The 18914-nt window shown below is 32.7% G+C and overlaps 1 protein-coding gene across 13 annotated transcripts in view; it reads right to left on the reverse strand.

The window, feature by feature from the left end:
- CADPS2 (calcium dependent secretion activator 2) overlaps positions 1-18914 on the reverse strand; it is a 678697-nt gene that overhangs the window by 167116 nt on the left and 492667 nt on the right. For all 13 annotated transcript variants that reach the window (XM_031938931.1, XM_031938932.1, XM_031938929.1 and 10 more), the window contains exon 12: positions 3440-3576. In XM_031938931.1, coding sequence (XP_031794791.1) covers positions 3440-3576 — 137 coding nt within the window. The remainder of the gene's footprint in view (positions 1-3439; positions 3577-18914) is intronic.

Below are 18914 nucleotides of genomic sequence, written 5' to 3' on the forward strand. Positions count from 1 at the left end.
GGCCCGTGGGGGGACTTGTTCCTTGTCTTTAAATTTTTACTTTCACTTTTATGTTTTAGTATGTGATTAAAATGCCAGCCAACAGGCCAACATAAACCCAAGCTGTTTGGTATATTATATTTCTTGCTTAGATCTAGAAATAAAACAAAAGAAAGGGAATCAGAAATGCGAGTCTATTTAAATTTGATTACTTTTCTTGGCTATCAATATGCAAAAGGCCTTTTAACATATCTATATTTTAATAACTTAGCATTTTCTGCATGTTTGAGGGTTTACTATTAAAGAGATGAATGATTTTCTAGGAAAATGAGAATTCTGTTACAAAGTTATATGAAATTCTAGCAAATCTTAAATAGGTATAACAAGTTGATATGTAATTTTGAATATTAGAGACTTCATACAATTTTTGTAAAGCCAGTGGAATCATTCAGGATGATTTCAAATGGTAAAAAATACCCATATTTCGACATTTAAAGAAAGTAAATTGACTATTGTTCCTAATATGGACATATTTTTTGGGGGGATAGCCTGGCCATAAAATTACAAACAATTTAGAGGCTTTGGTATTCATCCACCAACTCTTTTCTTTTGTTCATTCCATAGTTTTGAATGATAAAGGTAATTCTCTCCATTTTCTTCTCCCTTCTTTAGATTGAAGCCCCTCTTTCACTGTCAACAAGCATTTACTATTATTGCTATGTTCCAGGCAATATGCTAATTGCTGAGTATTCAAAGAAAGGCAAGCATAATTCTTGTGGAGCTCATAATCTAATGTAGGAGACAGCATGCTAAAAATCATACACATATACCTACAGAGAAAAATGGACATAGTCTCAGAGCTAGGCACTAGCATTAAGGTAGACTAGAAAGGCTTCTTGCAGGAGATAAGATTTCAAATGAGACAAGAAGGACACCAAGGAAGTAGTGCTGCAGAAATAGCAAGGAAGGCAGAACCTTCTAAGAATGTTGACCAGTCAGTGGAAATGCCAAAGGAAGGAGATGTAGAGTTTTCTATGAAGAACAGCAAGGAGATCAGTTTTACTATCTGGAATGTACCAAAATCTGAAAGCTAAATCTCTTTAGGATCATGGATTTAGAATTGGAAGGTATACTTAGAGGTCATATAATCCAACTCTCTTATTTTACAGAAGTACCTGAGGATCGGAGAAGAAAAATGAATGGCTTGTCACACAAAATAAGTGGAAGATTATAAACTGAAAATTAAGGCCTTTGACAGTGCTCTAATTATGGACATATGTATCTTATCTTATTGAATACATAAAATAAATACTCACTATTACACCAAGATAATCAATCCATGTTACTATCTACTGAAGTTATATGGGTAATTTTAATATTTAGACATGAAACATTTAAATAAGCTGAATAAATTAGTATCTGCACAACTAAAGAAATCTTAAAAGAAATCAGGTTGAATCTAGAGGAAATTAAGCAGCTGGTCTAAAATAAATAGCTGCTTCAGATTCCTCCCCCCTTCTATAATCTTGTAAAATTTGAAAACAATTTATGACGTTTGATGGTATGTGATACAAAGTATTTGCAAATATGTACTTTAAGAATAATGAAGCTCAAATTTTCTATCAATAGGTAAAGACCTTAACATTTGTTATTGTGGACAAAGCTGAATCATTTGAGCATAGAAGATTTTAGGAACTTATCTGATTTTAGATGTAAACAGATAGTTGTGCAAAAAATTGGAATCAAGATAAATAAATAATAAACTTATAGGTTACATATAAATATATGATATATCTTTATATAAATAATGAATATTTAGAATGGAAAGAGAGAGCAAAGGAAGCATGGAGAAATTGAAACAGACATCTAAGATTGGTATCTCCCAAAAAGCTTGTCCCAGTGCTTTGAACAACTGCTTTTCCATTAATTTTTTTTGTTTGCCAAGCTTCAGTAGATATGGGATATAACTTATAATGGGTTTTATGTTAGAAGTCATCTTTGAAAGATAGAGTAGCATCTATTTTGTAACAATGAGGGTTGTTCTGCTTCTGAGTTCTCTGATGGGTGCTGTTCTCTGTTCCCCATCATCACCCTCAAATCAGGAATGGATTGTCATAGTTAGCATATATAGAAACTGAATGTGATAGTTGTAGTCAATGATCATGGAAGCTGTAGCTAACAAAACCAAAAAGGAATGACTCAATTACTTATTCTAAATGTTAATGAAGCTAATATGATTATATGAATGAACTATTCTTGTCATTCAGCTAAACTATTGTTTTACTGGTCACTACATTTTACCATGTGATGCAAAAAAAAAGCTCAAACACAGGATGGGCAAAAAACCCCTCTGATGTATAGATATGTTCTAACTATCCTATAATACTGTTATGTGAAATAATTCTTTGAGTCACTGACAACAGCATCTCAGTTCCTCTTCAAGTGGAAATTACTTTGCATTGATTTATCTCTAGAGTCACTCTGGGATATATGATCTTATTTCAATTCAGCAAATATTTACAGAAGTAAAAAAAAGACATTTTTTTTATATTTAAATCACTATCTGAAACTATAAAAATTTAAAAGAAAAATACTGTTTTAACTCGAAACAAAGTAATACCTAATTCATTCAGAAGTTTTAGTTTTGAAGGTTTCTTCCTTTAATTTTGGTAACACGATTGTACATATCCACTTTGGTAACAATAAAAGACATCTCAGAAAGCACATATTGTTCAGCAGTTTGATAGGGCTTGTTATCAATAAAATATTAAATTGTCAATAATGAGTGATCAAGCAATTTTTAAATATGAGAAACTTGATCCTATTTAAAATTATCCTTATTCTAGTTTTTTTCTTTTTAAAAAACATTTCAGATGACAACTCATTCTTATTTTTAATAATTTATTCAACAGGTAATTCAAATGTCCTTTTTTACCTCATGAATGACATCTGCAAATGAAATTAACCTTGAGTCAGTTGAACATAAATTCAGTAATCCGATCTGCTTTTTGTCTTTTCTCCATAGTTGGTACTATTTGTTTCATTTCCCCACGTGAAACAATAGGAGGAATTTACAAGATAGATGACAAAATGTCTAATGTCTGGTGAGCTGAAGTTGTACCTTAAAATGCCCGTACAGGTGTTAGTAAATCCTAACACAGAGGTTTCTATCTTTATTAAAGCCGTCTGTTTTTTATTCAGACCTCTCTAGAGGAGCTGATCAACTACAGAGCAGAGTCCGTTTGAGTCTATTCTCCTCACTATTGAGTGGCTCAGCGGTGGTCTTCAAGTGTATAATTTTCAAATTGGAAGCCAATCGATTGGAATCCTTTATCCCATCTTCAAGCACAGTTATAAAATGAGTTGGGAATAAAAGACCACTTCATAAAAACAACTTCTCACTTTTTCATTTTTTTTATTCCATCCTATACAGAAACCAAGTAGACAAATCTGTACTCACCAAACAAGAATAGGAATCGTTCAGTCTATGATCCAAAGTCTGCCTCTGAAGTAATCTAAAGAGGAACGCATGGTCAAACTTGCAGGGATTAGCAGAAATAAATTCATCCATGCCATGTTTCTGAGAACGATCTGCATCTGTAAATTAGGAGAAACATACACATATATGTATAGACACATACATGAATATATATATATATATATACAAATTGTTAAATGAGTAAACTTTTTTTTGAAGAGCATAATAGAGAATAATAGAGCATAAATACAAAAGACTAATGAGGAATGCTGCATCTACAAACAATGCAAAAGAGTAACAGAAATTGTAGTCATCCAACTATTTTTATGGTTTTCTTTTTTGAAAAGCTCATCCAAAATTATTAATCAAAAGATTATAAGAAAATGTAATTATTTCTCTTTTTTTCTTTCTCCACAATTCCCTAAATAACTATAATGCATAAATGCAAAGTATTTGGAATTAGGGAACTAGTTTTTTAAAAAAGTTATTTCCAATGTTGAGCACACTGACTTCCCTCCCCCCTCAACTCCAATTCTAGGAAAAGTTAATGGACTTGGTTTTGGCTTCTGCTAAAGAATATGACAAGATATCTGAGGAGTACTTATAATAACACATTAAAAAAACAGCAATCATGGCTAGAAGCCTACTTTCCAAATGGCAAACTGGGGCAGAAATGAACACACAAGGCTTAGCTGGATCATTTCCAGCCTTCTTTTTCAATGGAGCTTTTAATGGGACAAATCTTAATGTAGAAATGGCAATGAATGCTCTCAAGCTTCAAGCAGAAAGTCTTGAAAAAAAGGGAGAGGCATTTTTGTGCAAATATGTAGACAAAGCACAACTTCCCAAATGGCACTTCAATCAAAGACCCAAATTTATTGTTCTTTACAGATTGCATCTTTCAACGCCTCTAGACCCTGCGGGTTTATCAAAAGAGAAGCTTTTATGATTGCTTCTGTTAATGGTATGTTTTGTCAAAGTCTTCAATGTGAGTTATCTACCAAGTATGGACAGAAAAAAAGCCATGCAATGTCTAAGACGATTGGTTGATTATTAGCACATTTCCTCTGTTAGATACATGGTCCATATTGGGCCAAATAATCAGTTAACAAAATAAAAGTGGACTTCTTTTTACAATGGTAATGCTCAAGTTCTTTTGTTCCTTTAAATTCACATAAAGGCCTTTTGACAGTTGTTACAAGAAAAGTACAGCCCTAAATGTATTCTAGATGCAATTTTGAAAACAGGCAATAGCACAAACCAAAAATTTCTAAAGAAAAGGAGACAAAAGTTTATTGATTAAACTCAATTATAGAGTCAGGTTCATAACAAAACTCAATATTGATCTGTGGGCATGATGCTAACATAATCAGTCACATTTAGAAATTTAGCCCCAGATCATATTGATCCATGTCAAGTTCAACTTTCAGCTGTATTTGTGGATGTAAGAACTATTTAATTCGAGCTGAAGGATCTACACTGCTGCATCTTGAAAAGATACACAAACACATTCATATCACTTCACTTTGCATTGTCAAAGCAAGAATCACATCCATGTGACAGATATCACCAAGGTGGATGTAACAAGTAGGCAGTGTGACAGCTCAATGATGGCTTAAGGTATGGGGCTCTTAGGAAAACTACCATATGTATTTCTTAGTATTGTATTAAATAATACACACTTTTAAGATACTAACATTAGGTGGGTTAACATAAAGATGGTTTGTTTTTATTTGGCTGACACATGAGACAACCTGCCACAATTTGCCTTCCATAGATAGTTTGATATTTATTTAAAGATACATAAATAAAAAAGAAAATGTTCAATATATACATTTTGACATGGGATCTCTATCTCAAGGTGAAATAATGTATGTGACAGTGCTGTGAAAACAGAATATTTAGTGAAATAATGGGAATTATCTTACTAGATCTTAACTATAATAAAAATTATTTTATACTTTAAAGAAATTATACTTGAATCTTTTTTGTTTCTTAATATAATTTATCTTAGCAAGGAAAAAATAAATTATTTAAGTTTTTGTTTCTTTGTGAATTAAAAAACATCTCCAGAATGCAATCATCATTTCTTTTGGGGGTAGAGATTGTTAAGGAACAAACAACTTATTTTCTCCCACTTAAGATTATCATATGTAATAATCTTTTTAGGGGGAAAAGATTCTGTAGATCACTTTTAATGGTCAGAGATTTAAATATCTTGTTGAACATAAATCAGATATACTTTTTTTAGTTGAATAGGTCATTTTTCCCCAAAAGTGGTTGAATAGTCAGTTTCTTTTGATAAAATCTCATTTTATGTTGATTCATATTATAGAATTTGATATAGTTTCAAATCAAATACTTTGGTTCTATGAATTTTTTAAAATACATAATTAAAATGCATCAAATCTGAAATTATAAGGAAAGAAATGATTTTTTATTTTCTCAAGGAAAAAATTCCATTAACACTTTAATACTTTCAAAGATTAATGATTTTCTTGAAATGGATAGTTTTTCTACCAACACAGACTACAGAGCTTATCTATGCTATCTGAATAGCTGATCAATATTGGTAGTCCAGAAAAAAAGTCATTATCTGGGGGCTACCTTTTAGTGATGAACTTTTTTGTATTATGCGAGGCTCTTGTTTAGATAGAATTTCTTCCTGGCCTTGCAGTCCAGGCCTTTCCAGGAGGATGGAACCTAACAAATTTGATGTCTCACTGGTGTTGCCTGCAAGAACCCAGAGGCACCACCAGGCCATTATAAGAGCTTTACTGAAGAACTGAAAAATAATCTTGGAAATGTTGCCAAATACAAATAACTGTAAGTCTGACCAAAAAACTCCCCAAAAGCTGCACCAGTGATGCCTTTTAGGAACTAAATGAACTTGGGAGGGAAATGAAGCCTATGATTTTTCAGATACTTAAAATGCTGTGAAAAAAAGAAGTTCTAAGTCTTATTTTTAATCAGGCTAGGATGCTGTAGATTACAAATAAATACTATAATAATATCATTCTTTATAGGTCACAGATTTATGTTATCTTATCTAATCTTCATAAAGCAAGGTATTATTATTTCTATTTTTCAAATGAAGAAAATGAAATTTAGAAAAGTTGTGACTTAAGTCAAGTCACATAGGAAGTAGAACAGCTGGGTCTCAAACTTAGTTGTGGTTCCAAGTTGAGTATACTTTACATTGCAATATGTTGCCCTACAAGCATTATTCATAATATTCAGAATGAAGAATATTGGCTATGTGTACTGTATTTATTTATTTACTTAATGATGAATTTAAACCACAGAGATATAAAATCTTAAAAGATTCTGAGTTGCTCTATTTCTATATAATAATATAATCTTTTGTGTTTCCCCTGTGAACTAGGTTTTCAGTATTCATTAACAGAATGATTTTATTCCCTTGAGGACAGTCTTTTACACTGTGACAATCTTTGTCTAATGTTATTTTCTTATTCAATTTCTAGAGAAAAAGAACTCTATTATAACCCTGTTACTAGGGAATATAGCATGAATCATAAGCTATATCACAGTGACAGGAATTATCTTATACATTTTTATGTTTACATTTTTACCCATATTGCAACTAAATCCCAAATAGAGGTATTACTTTCTATTTAAGTCACTGTTCATTTATTCAATTGCCATTTATTTATTAAACATATGCTATGGGCTAAACTACAAACCACTGGATTCAAAACTGCCCTCAATAATGTCAGTCTACTGGGGGAAAACAATATATACATACTACCTGATGATGAATAAACATAAACTACATAAAAATCAATATTAACATTCATCATATATTTATTTATTGAGTATATGTCTAGGGGAGTTACAAAATCTAGCTAAGACATCATGGAACTGATAAATAGAGAGTAAGATCTGGATATATACTTTACTATTTTTTTTTCAGATTTATTGATTCTTTATTTTGTTTTTACATTATAGTAAATTCTCACCTTCACAACAATGACTTACAACAACAAAAAAGTTAAGTAAAACCAACCAACATTGACTGAATTTTACATTAAACACTGATAATATTCAAACACTTCAATCAAATAAGGGAATTATCTTTTAAAAATCTTTCTTCCAGGGACATGCATGTATGGCCAGGATAATTATATAACATTTAGTAGCTTATATTGTTGTAGTTGTACTTATTTTTCTTCTGGCTTCATTCTGCATCAATACATATTGATCAAAGAATTTAAATTCTTGATTTTTATTGTTGTTAGAGTCTAGTAATATTCTATTAAATTCATGTACCATAGTTATTTTAGCAATTCCCCAAGTAATGAGCACCTAATTTGGTATCTAGTTATTTGTGTAAGGAGACTGATTTTGTGCATTCCTGGATTAGCTAACCTGAAGGTTCCCTGCTTTAAGACTTACTCTACTGAATGGATGAGAGCAGTTTTCTTTGATTAGCTGTGTATCTTTCCTGCTTGCTCTTTCTTGCTGCTGTCCATAGTTTAAAGATCATATTTCACTTACAGCATGGCCACCACAGATTGAAGTGATAAGGGGAGAATTCTTCCTTTCCATCTGCCTGTGAATTGGCAATCTCTCTGTCTCTGTCTATCTGTCTGTCTGTTTCTCGTTAAAATTCTTTGCCTCTAGGGTTCATCTTTTTCTTCAGTTTTTGGTAGTGGTAAATCCACTTGATTAGGAGTATATGTAATGGTGACTTTGAAGCTAGTTTTCTAGGCTAAATCTTGCAGTCAACAAATCAGGTAGGGAAACCTTGAGAAATCAGCTTTAAAAGGGTTCTGAACTTGGAACTTGGGACCATCCTTTATAGTAACAGAGTTAAACTATGAACTAAACTAATTGTTTTTCCCTCCATAAACATGGTGTTTCTATAGAGAGGAGATTTGCTCCATGCATTGAGGAAGTTTGTATATTATTATACATTTTGGAATAATAGTCTTTTACTAAAAGCTAATCTGATTGTTAGTGGTTAAATGGAACTGGGGCAAACGGATCCATCCTTTAAATTGAGGGAAAACCACTGTGTTGGAGTTATTTATGGAGGATTTAGATATTCTAAATCCTTTAAGCTACCAGAGAATCCTGAGAAAGGGTTGAAATGCAAAATACCTGGACTTTAGGCAATGAGGGCCAGAGTAGTCAGTATTATATGTACTACCACAAAAAGGGTGCTCTGAATATTTTGTTATATTTATATCTATCTATAGGTATTTTTGTTTTCTTCCCTTGACCTCTAAGGGGTATATGTATAACAAAAGGATCCCTGGATCAAAGGGTACAGACATTTTATTCACTTCTTTTTCAGATATAACAGTGTGTAAATTACTGTGGACAAATAAAATTTTTGTTTTCATTTTGTGATAGCGATAGTCATGTGAGTATGCTTCTGACACCAAGGTAACTCAAAATATCTGATCTTAACTAGATGAAAGAAGATTGAACTGGCTTTCCCATCTTTAATTAGTTATCTGTGAGTCGAATGCTAAATTTGTGTTATTGTTAAACATGCTTCATTATTCTTTTTTATTGTGTTAAATTTCCTGATTTTTTTTAAAAGGATGAGTATTTATTTCAAAGAAACACAAAAAATTATACTTCATAAAAGTTATACTTCAATGACTATTAAAGTTACCACAATGGCTATTAGTGTGAGTAAGTTATCATTTCAAGAATCTCTCAAATATACAATGAAACAGGATTCTTTGTCTTGAAGGGCAAAGAAAAATACAGCCAAAATTGAAAAAAAAATAACAGAACCTGACAAAGTCTTGCTATGAAACAGCTTTACTGATCCACAGAAAATCTGGAGAAGGTGCTATTCATTTCTTTATATCATGGCATAAGGTTCTTTAATTTGGAAGAACAGTGAGAATAGGGAGGGGAGGAGAGAGAGAGAGAGAGAGAGAGAGAGAGAGAGAGAGAGAGAGAGAGAGAGAGAAAGAAGGAAGGAAGGAAGGAAGGAAAGAATAGAAGAAAAAGAGATGTTAACTATAACTATGAAAGAAAAAAATTGTTATAGGCAAGATGATGCAAAGACAGAGTACTTAAGATCAATAAAAGGCAATTTTTATTAATGAAACTTTTTTTTTCCTACTCAAGGCTATACTAAAAGCACTTTCAGAAGAAGTTAAGGTAAGCCTCTAAGATTTGGGTATCTTTATTATACCACATATAACATTCATTCTCCAAATATATTTTGGAGATTTTTGAAGTCCAGTAAATCTAATATTCTGATCCCCAGGATGAAATATATAATAACATGTAATTTCAGAAGTATATTAACATATACTTCTGAGAAGCTGGATTTTTCTTCAATTTTAGAATCACATAATTATATATATATATTTTTTTTTATTTAATAGCCTTTTATTTACAGGATATATACATGGGTAACTTTACAGCATTAACAATTGCCAAACCTCTTGTCCCAATTTTTCACCTCTTACCCCCCCACCCCCTCCCCTAAATGGCAGGATGACCAGTAGATGTTAAATATATTAAAATATAACTTAGATACACAATAAGTATACATGATCAAAACATTATTTTGCTGTACAAAAAGAATCAGACTCTGAATTATTGTACAATTAGCTTGTGAAGGAAATCAAAAATGCAGGTGTGCATAAATATAGGGATTGGGAATTCAATGTAATGGTTTTTAGTCATCTCCCAGAGTTCTTTTTCTGGGTATAGCTAGTTCAGTTCATTACTGCTCCATTAGAAATGATTTGGTTGATCTCGTTGCTGAGGATGGCCTGATCCATCAGAACTGGTCATCATCTAGTATTGTTGTTGAAGTATATAATGATCTCCTGGTCCTGCTCATTTCACTCAGCATCAGTTTGTGTAAGTCTCTCCAGGCCTTTCTGAAATCATCCTGTTGGTCATTTCTTACAGAACAGTAATTAGAATCACATAATTATAACAAGACCTTGCTTCATGTTGAATAAAAGGCTAAATACTTAATTCAAGAAATGAAGATATATGTCACTTAATTCAAGAGATGAAGATACATGTCCTTCATTGATTTAAATGAAAACTCAACTGATTTAAACGCCACTGAAAATAATAAAGATTAGACTTGGAAAAATTGTTTATTAAAAGTTTATTTAATATCAAATACAACAAAAGTGCAGTTCTATAATAGAGAATTAACGAATATGTCGAAATCTTATAAACTCAATGGCAAATCCTATAAAACATTTAATTGTGACAAAAGACAGATAATGCAATTTTTAAAAAATAAAAAGTTGTTCTTTATTATGTGACTATAAATTTAATTATTCTACTTTTTCTATTTAATTTGAATGTCACTGTAACTCTAAATTGTTAAGACTAAAATGCAGATAGGTAATTCAATGGGTTAAAGTGCTAAATTTAAATTTAAATATGTCCTTGGACATTTATTAGTTGTGTGGGTTTAGGCAAATAATTTAGCCTCTCTACCTCAGTTTACTTATGTGTAAAATGCAAATGATAAGAACAGTAGCCTTACAGGATGATTATATGGATCAAATGAGATAACATACATTTAGCACTTTACAAAAATTAACAGGGTATAAAAGACTTCATTATTATTTTGAGTTTCTGATTTCCCACAATTCTTTTTTCATCCCAACGTTAGTTATTATCCTATTTTCCTCTGTTTATTTTGTTCTCTATCTCCTTTCACCCTATTCCTCCTCTCACTTTTGCTTCTGACTCTCCCTTTCTCAATCTGCCCTCTAAGGCCCCTTTCACTTATCCCCTTCCTCCTCTACTTTCCTTTAGGTAAGCTAGATTTCTATACCCAATTGAGTGTATATGGTATTCCCTCTTTGATCCAGTTCCAATGAAAATAATGTTCAAACATTTCCCACTATCTCTCTCACCTTCCCCTCCATTGTAAAAGTTTTTTGTGCCTCTTTTGTGTCAGATAATTTACCACATTCTACATCTCTCTTTCCTTTTTTCCCGAGGTATTTATTTCTCTTTCTCACCCCTTAATTTTATTTAAGTTCTCATATTCAAGTCACATGGGTGTCCTCTCAATGTATGTATGTATGTATGTATGTATGCATATGTATCCTTTTAACTGCCCTAATAATGAGAAAGTTCTTATTAGTTACAAGTATCATTTCCCCATGAAAAAATATAAATGATTTAACCTTATTAAGTGTCTTATGATTTCTTTCCTGTCTACCTTTTTATGCTTCTCTTGAATTTTGTATTTGAAAGTGAAATGTTCCATTCAGCTCTGCTGAAAGAAGAATGCTTGAGAATCTTCAATTTCATTGAATTTCACATTTCCTGCTGAGGGTTTATACTCAGTCTTGCTGGGTAGGTGATTCTTGGTTGTAACCCCAGCTCTTCTGCACTTTAGAATATCATATTTCATTAATGTAGAAGCTGCTAAATCTTATTTTATCCTTGTGGTATTTTCTCTTCAACGTGAGAATCCTGGAATTTGCCTATAATACTTCTGGGAGTTTTCATTTGGCAATCTCTTTCAGGAGGTGATTGGTAGAACTGGTGGATTCTTTCAATTCCTATTTCACTCTCTGATTTTAGAATATCAGGACAATTTTCCTTGACAGTTTCTTGAAATACAAAATCTAGGCTCTTTCAGCTTTCAGGAAGTCCAATAACTTTTAAATTCTTTATCCTGGATCTATTTTCCAAGTCAGATGATTTTCAAATGAGGTATTTTATATTATCTTCTTTTTTATATTTTTGGTTTTGGTTTTATTATTTCTTGATGCCTCATGGAGCCATTACCTTCCACTCACTAATTCTAATTTTTAAGGAATTGTTTTCTTCAGTGACGTTTTGTACCCCTTTTTCCACTTGAACAATTCCATTATGAGATATTTTCTTTAGTGAATTTTTGTGCCTCTTTTGCCATTTGGACAATTCTGCTTTTCAAGGCATTCTTCTCCTCATTAGATTTTTGTACTTCTTTTACCATTTGGCCTATTATGTTTTTAAAGTAAAGGTGTTCTTTTCTTCCGTATTTTTGTGGTGTCCTTTCTTTATCATGCTGCCAACTTTTTTTTCATGATTTTCTTGCACCATTCTCATTTTTCTTTCTATTTTCTTCTACCTCTCTTACTTGATTTTGAAAATGTTCTTTGAGTTCTTCAATGGTTTAGGCAAGTCCTGTGCTGAACTGCATTCCACTTTCATCTGATGCAACAGCATTTTTTGCCAAACTTTCAAGGTGTCTTGAAGGTTTCAACCCTTCCTTTTGTGGTACTGCCACTCCATAATTTGTTTGAGGACAGGAATGGGGAGGTTTTGGTTCAAGAACTGTATAAAGCTCGTGAAATCATTTGCTAAGTGATTACAATCACAATCACTAATAACATGAAAGCTAGGTCCTACCCCTGCTCAAGTTCGGTAAGATATTTTGCATGGCCTGTGAATGATATTATAAATATCCAAATATCTGTGTTTTAGAGCATCACTTAAATATGTTTGGAAAGGTTTGGGGGAGAACTCTGGTGAATCCCTGCCTTCTCTTTGCCATCTTGGTTCTGCCCCCTGAGTTGTTTTTTATTTTATCTTTTTGTTTTTGTTTTTGTTTTTTTTTTTGGATTCTGGTTGTCTAGAAACTACATATCTTTGATGCATAGTTTCTGTTTTGTAGAGGCTTGAAAAGACATGGTAATCAGAGAAAATGACTCATTAGTCATCTAGTTGCTCATATGACCTAGAACCTAATTATTTTCTTCAAATTATTTTATTTTTCTCTTGAAACATTCTGGGCTTGCTTATGGTTGTTCTATATTCCCTGTGAATATTCAGATTTCTTTTTTGCTAGTGGTTTTTTGGCTTGTTTTTTTTCATAGAATATTACTGATATGATAATTATGATCATTTAAAATATGCTTTACTAATTTTCTTTTCTGTTTTTAAATCTCATTATTGGTATATCTTTATTTAAGTTCACAGCTTACTGATGTCCTTTAAACTTTTTTACTTTTTAGCTTTTTCATATATTTCTTGTCCATTCTCTCAGTTTCCATCTTTAGTCTTTGGTTTTCTCCCTTCCACTACCATGTTCTGCTATTAATTGCAACGATTACCAAGTTTGAGAGTTTGCACGTGCTGACTTTTATTTTTTTAAAAAATAAATACATTTTAATAATAGCTTTTTATTTTCAAAATACACACAAAAATAGTTTTCAACACTCTTGCAAAACTTTTGTGTTCCAAATCTTTCTCCCTCCCTTCCTTCTATCGAAAGTAATCCAATATAAATTAAATATATGCAATTCTTCTAAATGTATTTTCACATATATCACACTGCACATGAAAAATCAGATTCAAAAGGAAAAAATGAGAAAGAAAAAAATAAGTAAGCTAACAACAACAATAACAAAAAGATTGAAAATACTACGTTGTGATACACATTCAGTCCCTATAGTCCTCTCTTTAGATGCAGATGGCTCTCTTCATCACAAGTATACTGGAATTGGCCTGAAACAATTCATTGTTGAAAAGAATCAAGTACATCAGAACTGATTAAATGAATGAATTTTAAATGAAAATTTATGAGCAACATTTTTAAGAGGCTCACTGGTAAAAATAAAATGGCAATATCTATTTAAAAGTTCTTAGAAATGTTAAGAGGAAACATTAAAAACAAGCAATGGAGATACTGTTTGGAACAATCATAAATCTGTCAAAAACTAACCTGCGGACTAACTTACATAAAGGACGCTGTAACTGAAGACACTGATGGTGTTTCCCTGGTAACAGTGGGATGCAAGCTCCCAGATTCTTTAGGTACTGCTGTCACCCAGTTAAAGTAATAGAAGTAGTGGTGACTAAATAAAACCCTGACAAAAGAAAAACATGAATGTTTGCCTACAAATTTATTAAAGAAACTACAAAGGGTCTGGCTTAACAGAAGTGAAGTAATTGAAATTTTTCAACAGAAAAAGTGGTACTTTCCTAACTACTGCTCTGTTCTTCACTGGTCTCAGAAATGTTTACTACTAAAAACCCTTTCTTTCTTTTTTTAAGGTCCTTTCTTTTTTTATTATTTTTTTATTTAATAGTCTTTTATTTACAGGATATATGCATGGGTAACTTTACAGCATTAACAATTGCCAAACCTCTTGTTCCAATTTTTCACCTCTTACCCCCCCCACCCCCTCCCCTAGATGGCAGGATGACCAGTAGATGTTAAATATATTAAAATATAAATTAGATACACAATAAGTATACATGACCAAAACGTTATAGGTCCTTTCTTTTTAAAATATACACATTAAAAAAGTGGCTCCACTTCATTCTTGCATTTGTTCCTTTTATTGATACCTAGGGTTTCCTAAACTGATATTATAGTGAAGTTTCAAGGGGGTGAATTAGTCTAATGTGGGAAATTTATCTATTTCACTCTTTTGCAATATATTTTGGATGGGGAATTATCAATTCCAAAGGTCTCCTAGATCTTGCCCCCTCACCTCATCCTCAAGGATAGATAAGGCTGTATTGTTGGAATAGAATTGGGTTTCTTAAACTTTTTTCCACTCGTGATCCCTTTTTGGCTGAGAAATTTTTATGTGACCCTGGTTATATAGTGTGTGTGTGTGTGTGTGTGTGTGTGTGTGTGTGTGTGTGTACCCACATACAAATCGAACATTTACTCAAAATAAATCATAATTTCACTATTCCCCACATGGAGTTAAAAGACTCCATGTGGGGTCACAACCCATAGTTTAAACTGCTTTGGAAGAGAAATCTACCAGAATGTCCAGTCTTTCCCCCAATCTGCATTCAGGAGTATTGCAAGTGAATGCCACATTTATAACTGTCTATATTTCATTCTATAGCTTCCTCACCATCAACTTACAGTTCAGCACCATAACTTCCACTAATATATATATATATATATATATGTACTTACATATTTATATATAACTATATAACATTTCCTGTTATATAGGATTGTGGTTGTCTTATTTTTAATGTATAGTTTCTGTCTGGGAGAGACTTGAGAAGACATGGGGGTCAGAAAATAATGCAAGAGAGCAAGATCTTTATCATACCTATCTTTATTTCTTCAATGACTATCATAGTGCCTCACAAATACTGCAATATTCCAAATGATCTGTTTTTGCACATAGATCTCCTCAAGAAGATCTGTATGAATCCTGCATTATGTACTTACTACCTAGGTGATTCAGGGCAAGTCACTTAATCTCTCAGGCTCAGTTTTCTTATCTTTAAAATGGGAATAATAACAGGATGTGATAATAAAATAAAATAACACATGGATGACAGTTGTGGATGAGAAACTTATTTCACTATAGCAACGTTCACTTCTCACACTGGGCAGGTGGAAACTGCTCAGAAACTTTTCATTTCCTAAGCTAGCTTGATGACTTCAACCTATCCTCAAAATAGAAGCCTGGGTTTTCAGAGAAAGACTACCATGTGATTACACTTAAATCTCTCAGGATCCTAAGCTTGTTATAGAGGAGTATATTCTCCTTATTCACCACTCTGGCTTTTAAGTCCCCAATGTACGGTCATTCATATAAACAAGCTACCCATAATGACGACACTTTTAGATCTTAAACATAACCATTTACTTAGTATGCAGTAAAAATGAAACAGCAATAACATCACAAATACTCATATATTAAAATAAGTACAGGAATACTAAAAAAAAATCACAATTGATACATAAACCTGGGTCTCATTCTTCCACAAATGCACTCAGGATCTGTGGGAGAGAGTGAGAATAAACAGAAACCTGACAGAGAAGCATTTGGAGGAGTAAAAAAAATTCACATGTTAAGGGAAGAGTGACTCCTAATCTTGGACTGTAGCCCTGATGTCATTGCTCCATTCAGGAACACTGGCACCATAGGAAGCTTATTCTCTTATAACTGCTTGCATGCTGGCCCTCCTGAAAGGTCTCTTGGTAGGCAATTTTATTTTCCTTCTATTTTTGAATTGATAAAGCAGTAATAAGATCTTTCAACTCACAATCACCCTCAAAAGGGCACTGAAAAAATGTCACTGCTAAATTTAGAAAGCAGTTCCCTTTGGCTAGCCAAGTAACTGCAAAACTCATCAAACTAAGCTCTCTCGAGGCAATGTAATCCAACTCAAACCAACTATTTATTCACTAGGATGCTGTATCCCCCAAATAGAGTGTCGCAAAGACAGTCTACCAAAAAATTAGGTCAAATTGTCCATGGTCAAGACAAACTAGTTCAACCTCTTCTTTGCTCACTAGGATTCTCCATTGTCCAATTAGATCTAAGTACTTCTGCATAGCAACACTGTAAACTCATTTTCCCTTTTCTGCTTTTTTCTCTCAGATTGGAAGGGGAAGCAAAAACCACTTCTAAAAGTTTGCATCTCTTTTAAGTTCTGAGTGACCTAGGAACTGAGGCTGTTTTCTAATAAATTTCAGTATTATTCAGTCAATCAGGAACCAGCAGCCAAAGCCTTTTTTAGTAGATGACTGCTTCTGCTGTTATTTTTGTCTTAATTCTTAAAAACAACTCCTAAAAAGCTAATTTTCATCTTCTGCTGACTCTTTCCTCTCCAGCATGGTCTTCAATCTCTTTACTACTTCTCTGCTTTAGCCTCCCACCTCCTCTCAATCCCTAATGGTGCTCAATGACTCACCTTTCGCTTATAATGCCAAAACTCACTAAGTTTTCTTTATGAAATTAGCAATCTTTGTGTAATTATCTCTGGGTGTCTAATCAGATGATTAAAAAACCTTTTTGAGTTTTTCCATCAAGTTTCAAAAATTAAATGCTCATCAGTGAATGACCCGAATATCCTCAAAAACTGTGATTTTTTATATTCACATTTATTTTATTAAAATATTTTATTTATCAATGAATAAAAGATTTTCTCTACTTTCTTAAAGAGTGATGTTGTTTGAATGGAGTTAAACCTGACTATATTATTTACAAGATGATTAGAGTCTTTATATTTATGCCACAATTAATTATCTGTTGAAAACTGCTCATATCCTATTGAAAAGTTTCTTTGAATATGTATTTTAATAATTTTTAATTAACGTGACTCCTGTCACAAAATCCACTGGTATGGTCCTTTCTCCTTACTGATTCAGATGAAGGCCCTATCCTCATGAGATGCAGAATTGGTAAGTAGTTAGAGAGCTGCTGCTTTCACAAGTTTTTTTTAGTTACCAGAACTATTTGTCCTCCCTTAGGGTGCTTCTGGATTCCATCTTCTAGACAGAAGATGAAAGAGGCCAGTCCCATTTCAGACTACTCTTTGGGAGTACACTCTTTGGGAAACAATGAAAAGAACTAGTAGTCTGTATCATGCCCCTATTTCCAACTTGCTCTAAGAGAGGCTATGAGGAGTTTATTTTTAGGTGACATCTAGGATATAATCTCTTTTAGATGAACTAAATTATTTTAATACCAATGTTTTATTTTATTTTATTGTTTGGTATATATTTTTCTATGTGAATCTTCTCTGATTTCTGTTTGGCTATTAGCTATTTACTTTATGTGTTCATTGTGGGGCTGGTATTTTTGAGAAAGGGGTCAAGGTTTGAATATGAAGCTTGGAATGGAGTTTCCTTTTCCCTAAAATGACAAAGCAAACAGAAGATATATTGATTTTAATCATATTCTTTGGATTAATAATATTTACTTGTTATAACAGATATACTTCTGACCCTATAGACCCTTTTCTCTGAGGATAGCACAATGATGGGCTCTGACTCTAACTTCTTACTTCCCCTCCTGGCCCAAATTTAAAATCATCCCTAGGGAGAGGTTATGGGAGAAGAGGCTAGTAATACTTTGTCCTCCCCTTTAGTTGCCAAACTGTTCCATATGTAGGAGCAAATATACAATATCTTATATATTAAAGCACTTTGTAGAACTTAAAGCACTAAATAGATGCTGATCATCATCATGATTGTGGGCACTTTTCAAACAACAGTGCTGATTCAAAGTATAGATCAGAACCTACCTATCCTTTTTCATCCTGTGTAATTTTGTCCATATCCTAAATGTCAATTTCCTACAATTTTCACTTTAAGTGCAATGGATCTTTCTGTACTTCCAACGTAGTCAAAAATGCTTCATATGGAATTTTTACTTCACTCTTGCTACATGACTGGACTGGTACCTTTTCTAATCAGGGTGCAATGGGAAACACAGATTCTGGAGTCAGGGGACTTGAGTTAGAATCTGCTACTTCTTGTGTGACCTTCGACCACTTATTTAAACTAAACCAGGCTTCAGTACCTTTATTTTTAAAAGGAAGCCTAAACTAAATGGCTTTTGAAATACCAGGGTTTTATATCTTTGATACTCTGCTTTTCTTTGGGGATTTTAGTGGGACTTTCAAAATGCTATTCATTGCTGGTAATATTTGATAGCCTATTTTTATCCATTATGCATCTTCCCATTGTCCTTCTGGGTAACTCTTAATTTTGGTT

Source organism: Sarcophilus harrisii, chromosome 5 (assembly GCF_902635505.1).
Source record: "Sarcophilus harrisii chromosome 5, mSarHar1.11, whole genome shotgun sequence".
Taxonomy (NCBI): Eukaryota; Metazoa; Chordata; class Mammalia; order Dasyuromorphia; family Dasyuridae; genus Sarcophilus; species Sarcophilus harrisii.